A 12932-nucleotide genomic window follows, 5' to 3' on the forward strand; every position below is an offset into this window, starting at 1 on the left:
GGACCTTAATGAATTTTTAAAAATTCTTTAAAAAATGCTTACGACCGAAAACATATATACCATTTTTGGTATTGCAAAATTATTTTTCAATTGTGTTGGAGGCGGCTTTATCAAATATTGTGATAAATGATTAGTTCGATTTTTATTCAATTGAATTTTAATTTGACTCACATGTTGTCCTTGTCTAATTTCGACTGAACCGACAAGCGCAGAATTGACTATGCAACTGACGCATGTGCAGTTGTTAGGTTAATTTTTTGACATGTTGCTTTCTTCAGTTTGTGTTGGTTGATATGCTGGTTCACTTACGTTTAGTTATTTTTTTAGTGCAACATTTGTGTTTTTAATTTAATTTAGTTAACTCATAAGTAGCCGTTTACCAAGTTTTTTTACTGAAGTGCCACAAATTCTGTGTTTTCTTAATTTTATACGACTGGGTAAGTTTTTATAGGTAAACAAAAAATAGAGCGTAATGTAATCTTAATCGGTAGTAAATCCCAAAATAAAAATGAGAACGTAGTAATTAAGTGCAACTTTTCAGTGCCGAATTATTGTCCTTGCGAAATAAACATTGTAATTTATAATCATGGACCCACCACAACAACGTCTGTCTCGGCACCGTATCAATAACAATACGTAAAGGGAAACGAATAAAAAATAATTACTACGGTTTACTACGACTTCCTTAGGTTTTTTGTGCTTTGTTGTTATTTTGGTTTGGGGCTACTGCCCTTCCGTACCTGCGATGAAGGTCAGGTCACATTCTTTAATGTGGCAACAGAACAGGTATCTCGGGATGCACCTGAGCTGTTAAAACCCAATTCAGTCATTTGCTCTCAAACCGGATGTACCAATTTAAAGCCGTGTTAATTAGGTTAAATAATAACTCCTTATGGCCCATCTGTTCAATGATTTAACTTACAACAATGAATTTTGCTATCATTGCTTTGTAAATGAATCTTGTTCTCGTAAACATGCGTAGGAGAGTCAGACAGACATCAACGTTTCTCGCATTATTTAATTGTGATGGCGAATTTAAATGTTTTCATTATGTAGGTTTTCGCATCACAATCATTTTGAGATACAGATAACATCATTTCATCATCTGGATATCAGTTCATTGTGACTTCTTGCCTAATGATTTAAATGAAAGAAAACCAATTTAAAACAAAGCCAAGTGCTAAAGAGTGTTCCGTGAAAGGATGTGGATGCCTGCCGTATATCATTTAAAAACGTCACTTGGTAAAGTCGATGACTCATCACCCCAGATTAATTCGCTGAGTTGATAAAAACAGCAATAATGACCAAAAGTTTCCTAAATTAATTACCTTCTGGGAATAAATCTTACAATCAGCAGTAAAATTGTGGCACTAATAACGTAATTAAATTGTGGTTTATCCAATAAAACTTGATTAGTGTTGAGATCAAAAGCTGAATTTTGTTCCGGAGAGATTTGTTAGCGAGCAAACCAAACCTATATTAGAAAATAACCATATGTGGATCGACTTTATTTATAAATCGCAAACATGTGTTTAACATTCGCATTTAGAATTAGTACTTTTTGTGTTTGAATGTAAGGTTTGCTTACGGGGCAGAAAATCTGACTCACAAAGTTCTGTGGATTCGTTTGGTTTATCATCAAATGTTTGATAAACGATCATAGTCATTGTGAACACATTTGCACAAAGGAAGTACATAAAACTATCTATTATTTTTATTTTACTCGAAAGAGTGAACTTTTCAATTGACTTCGGACGATAACTTTTATCAGATTTTGTTTGTGTTTTGATTTGCGACAATGGATGTTGTTGAAGCGCTTCACATTGTAGTTGCATTTATCTAAAACTGGTGTTGCAATTAGCAGGAAGTGAGTCCTGAGGAAAAGTGGCACAAACCTAAAAACAGAATCTTCACCAATCAATACATTCAGTTTATGACGTAACTTTCACAATTACCTAACACGTGTTGGTGTTTAATTTCAAATCAAGCGCTCATCATTTTATTGATAAGAATATAAGGGCATCAAACAGGATGTGGTGAATAATAGGGGAAATACTCGTTTCTAAATTATTTTTGATTCTACTTTAAACCCAACTTTCTATTCTGACATGCGGGCACGGGAGTCGTTATTTAGGCATATTGGTATTAATTTCTCAAGATTGTCAGCGGGGCTGGAGAAAAATAGTAATTTCACATGCTTTCTGTTATGGTATTAACTGTCTTGATTTATAGTTTGTTGACGGAATGTTAACGCTATCATTTATCAGTCAAGATGATACTTGCTGCTAATGTAGACAAAAGCGGACGACTTTGCAATTCAACAAAGATAATTACTTCAACGTCAGATCCTGTCGACTTATTATCAATTATGATTTCAGTTTTTCATTGAATGTGTGAATCAATTCAAATTAATTTTTTCGTGTGGCATCATGAGAATTTTTAAAATTGTTTGGCATAAAATAAGAAATAATTGTAAAGTTGATTTAAAGTCAAGGATTGACTGTGTAAGTATGTATAAAATGGGCATTTTTTGTCACTGATGTTTTACCACATCCCTAATTAAATAAAAAAACATAACGTATGAGTGTGAAATTTTGCGTAAAATTCAATTATTTTATCTATTCACCTGTAAATTCATAATTGTAACACAAGAGTATTTCTTTGGAAAATAAAATTTGAAATTTCAAGAATTTTATTGTTTGTCGGTGGATTGATGCAGGGGAATTTATTAGTAATTATCGCATTCCGCTATATTTGCTATTACAAAATTATGTTGAAACCAAGTGCATGCGTGCTTTATGAATCTCTTACTCTTAGCTATATTTCATAGGCTATGGTTGAAAAATATTTTCATAGTAAGACCAGATGTTTTGAAATTATAGACGACTGAAATCAAATCTACATGAACCAATAACCTAAACGCTCTTATTGCTTATACATAATTTAGAAACGGAACATTAGTTGTTTAATTGTTTTGTCTTTTATCACACAAGTGATAAGGTTTGTAAAGGTACTCTAAATAAATAGCAGTAATCTCCAAAAGTCTAGAAATTTTTTTTTAAACAATATGTGATATTTTTAACTATTCTTTGTGTGAATAAATTGCCGTTTCCGTTATTATAAGTAGCAAAGATTTAAACGTTCCCAGAATCACGGTCTTGTCATTTAACTGAGTTTTAAATTGCTGCACATTGATTAAAGCCATTGTTATGTTCCTAATTACTAGTGTGATAAATGTTAATGCTTTGCCAAATATGATTGTAAATGAAATCACAATTACTGAACACCTATTTAGTGTGATATGCTTAAACATGTACAGAAATATTTGCATTTGCGGAAGAAAGTCCAAAACTCAAGGCGACAACAAATTTTCTTGTCATTACGAATCATTTGCGACACCGGGACGATATGAATCTTTCGAAATTAGCAATGTAGGTCACTTAATACGCATTTGCAATGGCTGTAGGGTTTCCCCGGACTACACAACGATCCTTTATCAAATGATAAACAAGTGTCGTGTTCTATCATCCGTTTTGTTGCTTGAAGTTGTTGGTTCAGTTAATTATTTATTATCCTTGAATATCTATGACTCAAATTATAAAATAACCTTTCACAGACAATAAACGTCATACCTTTTAAACAACAGAAAGCTTAAGATACATCTTCAAGAACCGGAGACCATAAATTTTGTGTTTCTATGCCAATTTGTTGGAATTTTACAAGACTTCTGCGGAATTTAAATATTTTTAACGGTTATGAGCAACGCTCTCAAAAATTTTCTCCAAAATTTCGATCTTCCATAAATAATTATTGGTTGTGTTGTTGGAATGAATATTTATCAGTTTATTAATAAAACAAAGCGTCAATGACGGTCGCCATTTGAGAAGTGGAAGCACGGATATAAAAACTGTTAGAATTACTCAAATGCATCAGGAACTTTTTCAAGGCAAATTAATTTCCTGGTATAGTTTAAATTATTTGCGTTTCACACACTTTTCACTGAATTACTTATTTAAATTATCATATAACCGTTTTACGTTGCTTAAAGTTTTATTTCACGAGTGAACTATTATGGATATCCCGTTAACGAGACATTATGTCGGTCATGTTTAAAGATTAGGTTATTGATACGTCTGCTGAAGTAGTAACGCTTTATTTATAACTGCCGGAATTGCAAAAATTCTTTTGCTTGTCTCTTTCTTCCTAATGGTGTCACCAGAGTTTTGCAACTGTTGCTCGCGATTTAGCGAATTATTTTTACCCGTAGCGCTTTTACAAACTTCAAGGTTTTCGCAAGTGTAATTATGTTTGTAAGTGCATCGTACCAGTGAAAATTTGTGTTAATTTGTTACGGAACTTAATTAATTAATTAGTGCCAAATTCTTTAGTTTTTGTTTTGTATTAACATCACGTTTTCAGTGACTCTGAGTATGAATCAGTAAACTGAAACAAAGTCCATCACTATGTAGCTGTTTTCAGCATTTTAAGACATGTTTGAAACATGAAACATTTTACGTGATCATTGTTGTTTTTCAATTTAACATTGAAATATTTTTGGCAAAGGCGCCTGCTTTTGTTGACTGTGTTGCGGTTGGTGAATTTTTATTAAAATGGAAGTAAACAGCTGGAGGTCATGACTTTTTGTTTAAGTTTTTCCCCAATTTACAAGTAAAAAATTTTATAGAACATTTGCGACTGAAAACTAATTGAACAAATATTTGGAAGGTCTTAATTTATTACTAACGTGATGATTTTTAGGAAAAACAACATGTTAGTAAAGTTATAAAACATAAACATAGACTTTGTTGGGAAGTTGGGAAATTTGTCGCTAGGTTGTGTAGAAATAGTTTAAGAAACTCACAGGACCTTTATTAAAGAACAAACAACATGTAGCATAGCAATTAATTTGTCTTTATTGTTATAATTAGTAAATTACATAAACAACTTTTAGTAACGGAACATTACAATGCGGACTCAACTTTGTGTTTTCTTTTCTTATGTGAATTATAATAGTATTGAATAAATGCACTTCTCATGGTCGTTTCTAGTGAAACCACAATTACATCTTCTAATAACTACTATTGTTTACTAAAAATTTGGCGAAGTTTTACATTTATGAATACGTGGGAAGCTAAATGTTAAACTCTTCAGTTCACAAGTTTTATTTGTTACTAAAGGTTGTAGCTTCTTTAGCCGACAGTTTTAGGGGTGAGAAATGTTTCTATTTGCATATAAATGAGCAAAAGTTACAATTCGTTTTGTTAATTGATACTGGCAGACAACCGTATCTTGACCTCCAAAGTTCGTTCTACTGCCGCATTTTAAAACTAGGCGATAGTGACGCTCAACTGCTGACATCAGTTATCTTCTGTTTCAGATGGATTTGTCTTCCTTATCATGCACAAACAGGATGGGCGCAGTTTTATAACTTTTCAACAACGCTAAATGACTTTCGTCAAACTCAAACAAAATGTTACATTTGGTGTTATTACTTCCATTTTTAATTAGCCCTTTAGCAGCCCTTTTAGAAGGTCCCAATGTATGCACGACGCAAGAGTCGTAAGTTATTTATAAGGGAGATGGATACAATTTTACCGATTTTTCCAAAAGGTATACGACGACTGTTCGAGTTTCGGAACAACAACCATATCAAGTGAGAGAATACGTGTGGTGTCTGAATGTTCCACCCAGATGTTCAAAGTACAAAATCAAGTTCAAAACCGTGTACAAAACACAAAATTTAGTTAAATTTAGACCGGTGGATGAATGCTGCAAAGGATACACGAAAAGCAGCTCGGAGGATAGGTGTATACCGGTGTGTTCGCATGACTGTGTTCATGGAACATGTACAGCACCCGAACAGTGTCTTTGTGAGAGCGGCTACGGGGGACCTTACTGTGATATTAGTGAGTTGTTTTAACTTTACGACCAATTATTTTCACGTTAACGTTCGTTCGCCTCGTTCATTCAATTTATTTTAAATCAGAGGAAAATGTACTATCTTTAAAACCGTAGAGTACACACATTTAATACTGTGTATTTATGCAATGTAAATAAATACGATCGTTATAAGTTACTTTATCATGGGAAGATCAAAATGTTCTACTTTCATGAGTACACTCAACAAATAATAATTTTTACCACAATTACATTAACTTAACAGTGAAGAGACCGAGATAAATGACTAGGAAGCAACAGTTCAAGGCTGGATCAACGGATAATCTATTTTTATTGTGACATTAAAAAAAATTCCGGTAACATTTTTATTCAGAATGGCAAAGTTTTATCAAAAAAGATTTGTTAAAGTCAATTTCATTTCTCGTATAAACAAATAAGGTTATTTGTGGTATAATTACAATGGTTACAGTTGTTGCAACTATGTAGTGTTTTTCTATATTTATCTCCGGAATATCAGAAATACGTGTGTTAATTTTTACCGGTAACATAGCTCATAAATAAAAGATTTTTTTATATGTAATTTTTTAATAGGAGTTTCGACAATTTACGTAAAATATGGAAAAGATATCATCAGCTTTTTCATTTTAACGGACGGGACATTTTCTACAATTGTTTCGACGATTTTATTTTTATTTTTTACGAGTAGTATTAGTAGAAATGAATTTTTCTGTATAGGAACTTAGTACCAGTTAAATTGCAACTTACAATTAGAGCTACATTTTTAAAATTTGAAATACAAACAGAAAAAAGAAATACAAATTTCTATAGTTGAACAACTGTTATAAAATTTTGTTAATTTAAGACACTAATTCGAGTAACTATTTTTAAAGTAAAAAATAGATGTTGTTGAAATTTAAAACCACAAAACCTAAGAATAAGGCAATGTGTAACGACTAAATATGACGGACGGGACAAAAAATCTTGTGTGTAAAAATAGTTCTAAATAATTTATTCATACAGGTTTTAATTATTAAAAACTAACAATATTAAAATTCGACAGTGGAAATTAAAAATATTTGGTTTTGTTAAACAAAGTAAGGAATAAGAACAACATTTTATGTTTACGTTGACGGATGAAACAGCAAAATATATAAAAATAATTCGATATTAAAATTCGACAGTGGAAATTAAAAATATTTGGTTTTGTTAAACAAAGTAGGGAATAAGAATAACATTTTATGTTTACGTTGACGGATGAAACAGCAAAAGATATAAAAATAAAAAATGAAAAAATATTACTAATCAATTTACTTACCAATTTCCATTTTCTAAACTTCCAGAAACTAGAAAAACTCTGTTCTTAATAACTATTTTACAATTTTATATCAATCTTATATAAAAAAATAATTCGGTAAAATGCGACTTTGGCTTTCTTTTTTATAATTTTGAAAGAGCTAATACTCGTAGTACGTCAGTAGTTTATGTATCCAGTTATCGTCTACAATGTATGTAAATTTTAGAATCCAATAAATTACTTCAATTTAAATGATATTTTCTCCCTAAAACCCTTTTTTCGTAAAAAATTTCAGTGTTAGGTTGCATATTTCCTGGGATACACACGTAATTGACGTAATTAACACACCTATTTTTGGTACACCCAAAATATCGAATTGAAAAGAAATTTTATCGACTCAAAAACGTTCTCGCATTCGGCTTCGTGGATACAATTCAAATTTATTCACTTTTACCGTAAACAGCTATTAGTTTTGAGCTGTTATTACGTATTTTATGAAATGGTAATTCTTTAATTAAAAAATAAATCAATGTTGTGCACATACGTTCACACTTTGTGGATTATTTCGGCTATTTTCAAAACGATTTCAAGAGTGACATGAGTAATAATATTACGGTTTTCAAAAACGAGTTTATATTTTAGAACAGATTTTTCGCACATTTTTATCTTTCAGATAACCTACATTCATTTTTATGGCAATAGGCGATAAAAATCAAATAAACAAACAGGAAAATGTACTTCGGTTATTTACTAATACCTGAGTGCATTTATTTGCATTATTATAATACTTGTTTATTTCTGATACGTTTCCTTATTTGATCTGCATTTTTGCACAGGTGACGGATACGTTACTTATTTTTTTCCCATTTATTAGTTTTTGTTCACAACAGTTATAGTTAAATGTTATTAAAGTAATAAATGATCGGTTGTATCATTAATTCATTATATTTCTTCATTTAACACATTTACATAATAAATTTCCATTCACTTTTTTTTAAACCCCGTTTGAAAAAATAACCGCATGAAAGATGGAATTAAAAATTAAAACCCATTTTTTCATTTCGGATGATTTGCATTAAATTACTGAACGTAATTGAACACGTAACAAATCACTCGAAACATTTCTCAGTGAAATCCGCTAGCGGAACTGAGCCAAGGAATTTCTGGTATCATTGATTTCCTATAAAAGATCAAAACAACTTTACATAACGCACCATTTTTCCTCAAATTCGACGCTTTCACAAGTGAAAAAATTCCAGCATGCCCCAAAGGCTTATGGGGTCGCGAGTGCCAAAACCACTGCGAATGCCAGAATAACTCCACGTGCGACCCGTTTGATGGAACATGTCGTTGCGCTCGTGGTTGGATCGGCACACATTGCGAAATGAAATGTCATAAAGGTAGCTACGGTCAAGACTGTGCGGAGAAATGTAGGTGTGTTCACGGCGAATGTGATCACGTCTCGGGGGAATGTCGTTGCAGCTCTGGCTGGACAGGACCACTGTATTACACATAACCAATTTTCGATTTTTCGATAATCGGCGACTTTCAGTTGCGACGACTCTTGTCCTCTCGGCAAACACGGAAGCGAATGCAAGTCGGAATGTCGGTGCCAGAACGACGGAACTTGCGATCCCGAAACGGGTCAATGTTTCTGCAAACCGGGCTGGACTGGCCCCGTTTGCGCAAACAGGTGTCCTTTCGGGTTCTGGGGCGAAAATTGCGCCCAGCCTTGCGGGTGCTACAACGGCGCTTCCTGCCATCATGTCACTGGGGAGTGCGAGTGTCAACCTGGCTTTACAGGGGACAAGGTTTGGTTTCAGGAGTTGGGAATTTTTCGTGAACTGTTTTTCCAGTGCTTGGATACTTGTCCGGAGGGAACGTGGGGCTTGAACTGTAGTGAGGCTTGTGCCTGTCAGAATGGGGCTAAATGCTCGAATTTAAACGGACAGTGTGCGTGTTCGCACGGGTGGGAAGGCAAGTTTTGCGAGGCTAGGGCTTGTCCTGACGATTTTTGGGGCTACAAGTGCAAAAATCCCTGCCAGTGCAATCGCGACAACACGGAAATGTAGGTGGAAGGGTATTGTGGTTTTTGTATTATTTGTTGTACGTAGGTGTCATCCGTGGACGGGGGAATGTATTTGCAAGGCTGGGTGGAATAGTAAGGATTGTTCCAGACCGTGTCCTTTACTTACTTACGGTAAAGGGTGTCACGGTTTGTGCAAATGTAAGAACAACGCTCAATGTTCGCCTGTTAATGGCACGTGTTTGTGTCCTCCCGGGTTCACTGGGGATGATTGTGGCCAAACTTGTCCCGATAATACCTTCGGAGAGGATTGTTCACAGAAATGCGATTGTATGTTGGTAAAATGGTCACACTTGTAGGTTTTTAATTGTTATTATAGGTAAAAATGGAGCAACCTGTTCGAGCGAGACAGGACAGTGTCAGTGTACCGCTGGTTGGGAAGGTCAGCAGTGTGATCGACCCTGCAGTAACTATTCCTACGGTATACAATGTACTAAACAGTGTGCTTGCAAAAATGGAGCTTCATGTAATCCCCAAAATGGTTAGCTTCACTAATTTTTAACACTGTTTGACTAGTCAAGCACTTTAGTTGATTTGTTTTTGTTTCTTGCATGTGTGTGTTTTATCAGGAACTTGTACCTGTGGAGCAGGATTTACTGGTCAGTTTTGCGAAAATAAATGCGAGTCGGGATTTTTTGGCGTTAACTGCGAACAAAGGTGCCAATGCGAACAAGGAAATTACATTGGCTGCGATCCAGTCAGTGGCAAATGCATTTGTAAACCAGACTGGAAAGGTACAATTACTCAAGTAGTTCATTCGCTCACACGGCCGCTCATTTGATAAATCATTACATAACACTGCATGGTCTAGTAACATCTATTTTTAAAATCGCCAACTTTAAATTCAATCGCAAAGATTGAATTTAACGCTGTGAATTGTAAAACACCCTGTCGGTTTTATGTAGGTGTCCGTTGCGAAAGTCGGTGTCCGCCGGGCAAGTTCGGCCCCGATTGCAAAGAAATTTGCAATTGCAAGAACAACAGCTCGTGTGACCCAGAATCTGGGAAATGTTACTGTGCCAGAGGGTGGCAAGGGGAAGACTGTTCCCAACCGTGTGACAAGGGTTATTATGGCATCGGTTGCAAGGAAGTATGTCCCGAAGTTAGCGAAATAGCCATGGGGAACAAGACATGTGACCACATCACTGGAGAATACGTCTGTCCAGCTGGTTATATCGGGATCACATGCGAGCATCCCTGTCCACTTGGGACATTCGGCAAAAACTGCAAAAATAACTGCTCGTGCCGAAACGGCGGTGACTGCCACCATGTCACAGGTGAATTATTTTTCTACTGATTTTTTTGTTTATTTACAATTAACTGGGTTCCATTTATAATAAGTTACCTGTTTTTGGTTTTTTAATTTTTGAAAAATAAAAGAAATATACATTTTTACGTCACTTATAAAATGATGAATTCACATTTTTTTACGTATTTGGTTCGTTCATATTCAAAATAAAAAGCACAGTTTGAAAGGCCTTCTAATCATAAAAGAAAAATGATATCGTTCCATTTAAAGAATTTTTGGATGACGCCATATTGGCCGCCATGACTGATCCAGTTACGTCAAATTTGAGCTAGATTAAAATGCTAAGTTACCCGTTTTTGCATTTTTTGTACTTTTAAAAAATAAAAGATTTACGAATTTTGCGTTACTATTAAAATATTTGTTCAGGTGAGTGCCAGTGTTTGCCGGGTTGGGTGGGCAAAAACTGCACTACACCTTGTGAACCTGGAAGATTCGGAATGAACTGTAGCCAACATTGCAAGTGTTCGAATAAGGGTCAGTGTCGCCGAAACGATGGTGTTTGCAAATGTCAGCCTGGATGGACGGGAACCCAGTGCACTGAAAGTAAGTCCACATGGGTTAAATTACCGCAATTGTGACAATTTCCGTTTCAAGTTTGCCCCGAGGGATATTACGGGGATCATTGCATGGCTCCATGCGAATGCAAGAACGATAATTTCGTCTGTCACCCAGCGAAGGGTTGCGTTTGCCGTCACGGTTTCGACGGCGACGATTGTGACACACCCATTCTTTTGAGTCGAGTTCACTCGACTGAAGAAAATTCAAACATTGGTAGTGTTATCGCTGGTGTTATTGTTGCCATTATTGCAATAGTGGCCGCCGGCTGTATTTTTGTATACTACCGGAGACGCGTATCAAATCTCAAGACTGAAATTGCTCATGTACAATATATAGCTGATCCTAGCGCGTTTTCGCCGGATCGCAATCATTTCGACAATCCTGTCTATTCGTATCAAGGTGGTGCCAAACGAGACAACGAACATCTCTTGAACAATTCCAAAACAATACGTAACAATTTGCACAAACCGACGAATACGAATTTGGAACGAGCCAGATTAGGGGTGGCTTGTTGCTCGACTGACGATGATGACTTGAAGGGTAGTTACTGTTCGGATGAATTACAGTCGCTGAAAAACAGAGAGGCTGATGCTACGAATCCGAATATTTATCACAGTATTGACAAAATCGATCATGTTTATGACGAAATCAAACAGAAGGATGTTAAAGATATAGGTAAGATTTTATAAGTTTTTTTTTAAAGCTTTTAATTATCTTGGTTTATTGTCTGTCTGTATTATATTTTGCGGGAAAAATTTGGGGAGGGGGGTTTGATACCCGCACAAATTGAAATTTTTAAACATATGTACTGTCACATTATAAAATATTTTAATTTAATTAATAATTTATAAACAATTAAGTAAAAAAATAAATATCTCAATTCGGGGGTTGTTTCCAAACAAGCCGAAATTTTGCATGCACACGTAATTGTTTTGACGTTACGTGAAATACAGAGGTGGAACCAATTTCTCATAACTATTATTTTTTACTTTTTGTGTATTTTTATTACTAATAAAAAAATTTAAACGCAGGTATTTCCGTTTGGAAATAATTCCATGTAAGTTATTTGTGGTGGCTTTGCGTCATTGAATGCATGTTTTGCAATTTGTTTAACGCGATATTAATCAAAACTAATTTTTGTAGAGTTGGAGTATGATCACTTAGATTATACAAGGCCGGTAACTACGTTAAAACCTCATTATCAGAGGATGGCGAGTCCGTTTGGGTCGAGAGACTTGACGAAAGGTGATAAATCGGAGACTGAATGAAGATATTGAGATGACATATTTGTATATTAATGTGTGTGTTCGTTTTTAACATTTAAAATGCTCATTAACGGTAATAGATGTAGATCTCCCATTAAGCATTTACTTTTAACTCATGTCATTTTATATATGCAAGCGATAACGTACTATTTTATGTATAGTATGTGTAATTTTCTTAGGAGATATTCTCTAATTGATAAGTAATATTTTAAGTGAGTGTATGTTTATTATGTTTTATTTCGTTTTGCAATATGTGTATCAGAGCAATAATTTTCTTAGCATATCAAATATTAAGTAAGGTGAAGATATGTATAATGTAGGATTTAATTTTCCAACTTATTTTAAGTAATGATGTGGATTACCCACTTTTGTCATTTAATGATATGTATATATACTTTCCTTTTAATTTATGTAATACCTTCTGTGATAAGTATAAAATAAATTTTATCTTTGAACCGAGCGAGTTTGTCTGATTTTAACACCTTAATTATCTTGTGCAAGATGAAGAAAGCGAAAATTTTT

General features: G+C 34.4%; 1 protein-coding gene across 4 annotated transcripts; it reads left to right on the forward strand.

Moving 5' to 3' along the window:
- Positions 1 to 257: 257 nt before the first annotated feature.
- LOC663845 (draper) lies at positions 258 to 12870 on the forward strand. Of its 4 annotated transcripts, XM_015985071.2 has the most exons (14): positions 258 to 437; positions 5378 to 5559; positions 5611 to 5906; positions 8452 to 8695; positions 8745 to 9003; positions 9049 to 9260; positions 9307 to 9548; positions 9598 to 9759; positions 9848 to 10012; positions 10184 to 10555; positions 10954 to 11130; positions 11182 to 11820; positions 12177 to 12202; positions 12289 to 12870. In XM_015985071.2, the coding sequence occupies exons 2-13, from the start codon at positions 5471 to 5473 to the stop codon at positions 12194 to 12196; spliced, it is 2877 nt and encodes a 958-aa protein (XP_015840557.1). In that variant the 5' UTR covers positions 258 to 437; positions 5378 to 5470; the 3' UTR covers positions 12197 to 12202; positions 12289 to 12870. The 4 variants fall into 4 exon arrangements, with proteins under 4 accessions (XP_015840557.1, XP_974971.2, XP_008201413.1 ...); XM_969878.5 differs by lacking the exon at positions 12177 to 12202; XM_008203191.3 differs by lacking the exons at positions 9848 to 10012; positions 12177 to 12202.
- Positions 12871 to 12932: the final 62 nt, after the last annotated feature.

Source organism: Tribolium castaneum, chromosome 4 (assembly GCF_031307605.1).
Source record: "Tribolium castaneum strain GA2 chromosome 4, icTriCast1.1, whole genome shotgun sequence".
In the NCBI taxonomy this organism is placed as follows: domain Eukaryota; kingdom Metazoa; phylum Arthropoda; class Insecta; order Coleoptera; family Tenebrionidae; genus Tribolium; species Tribolium castaneum.

Bases quoted from the DNA above. Each gene is read 5' to 3' on its own strand.
- LOC663845 (XM_969878.5), top strand. From the start codon at position 5,471: ATGTTACATTTGGTGTTATTACTTCCATTTTTAATTAGCCCTTTAGCA. The intron at 5,907-8,451 runs GTGAGTTGTTTT...AAAAAATTCCAG, and splicing joins GGGACCTTACTGTGATATTA to CATGCCCCAAAGGCTTATGG. The intron at 9,261-9,306 runs GTAGGTGGAAGG...TGTTGTACGTAG, and splicing joins AATCGCGACAACACGGAAAT to GTGTCATCCGTGGACGGGGG.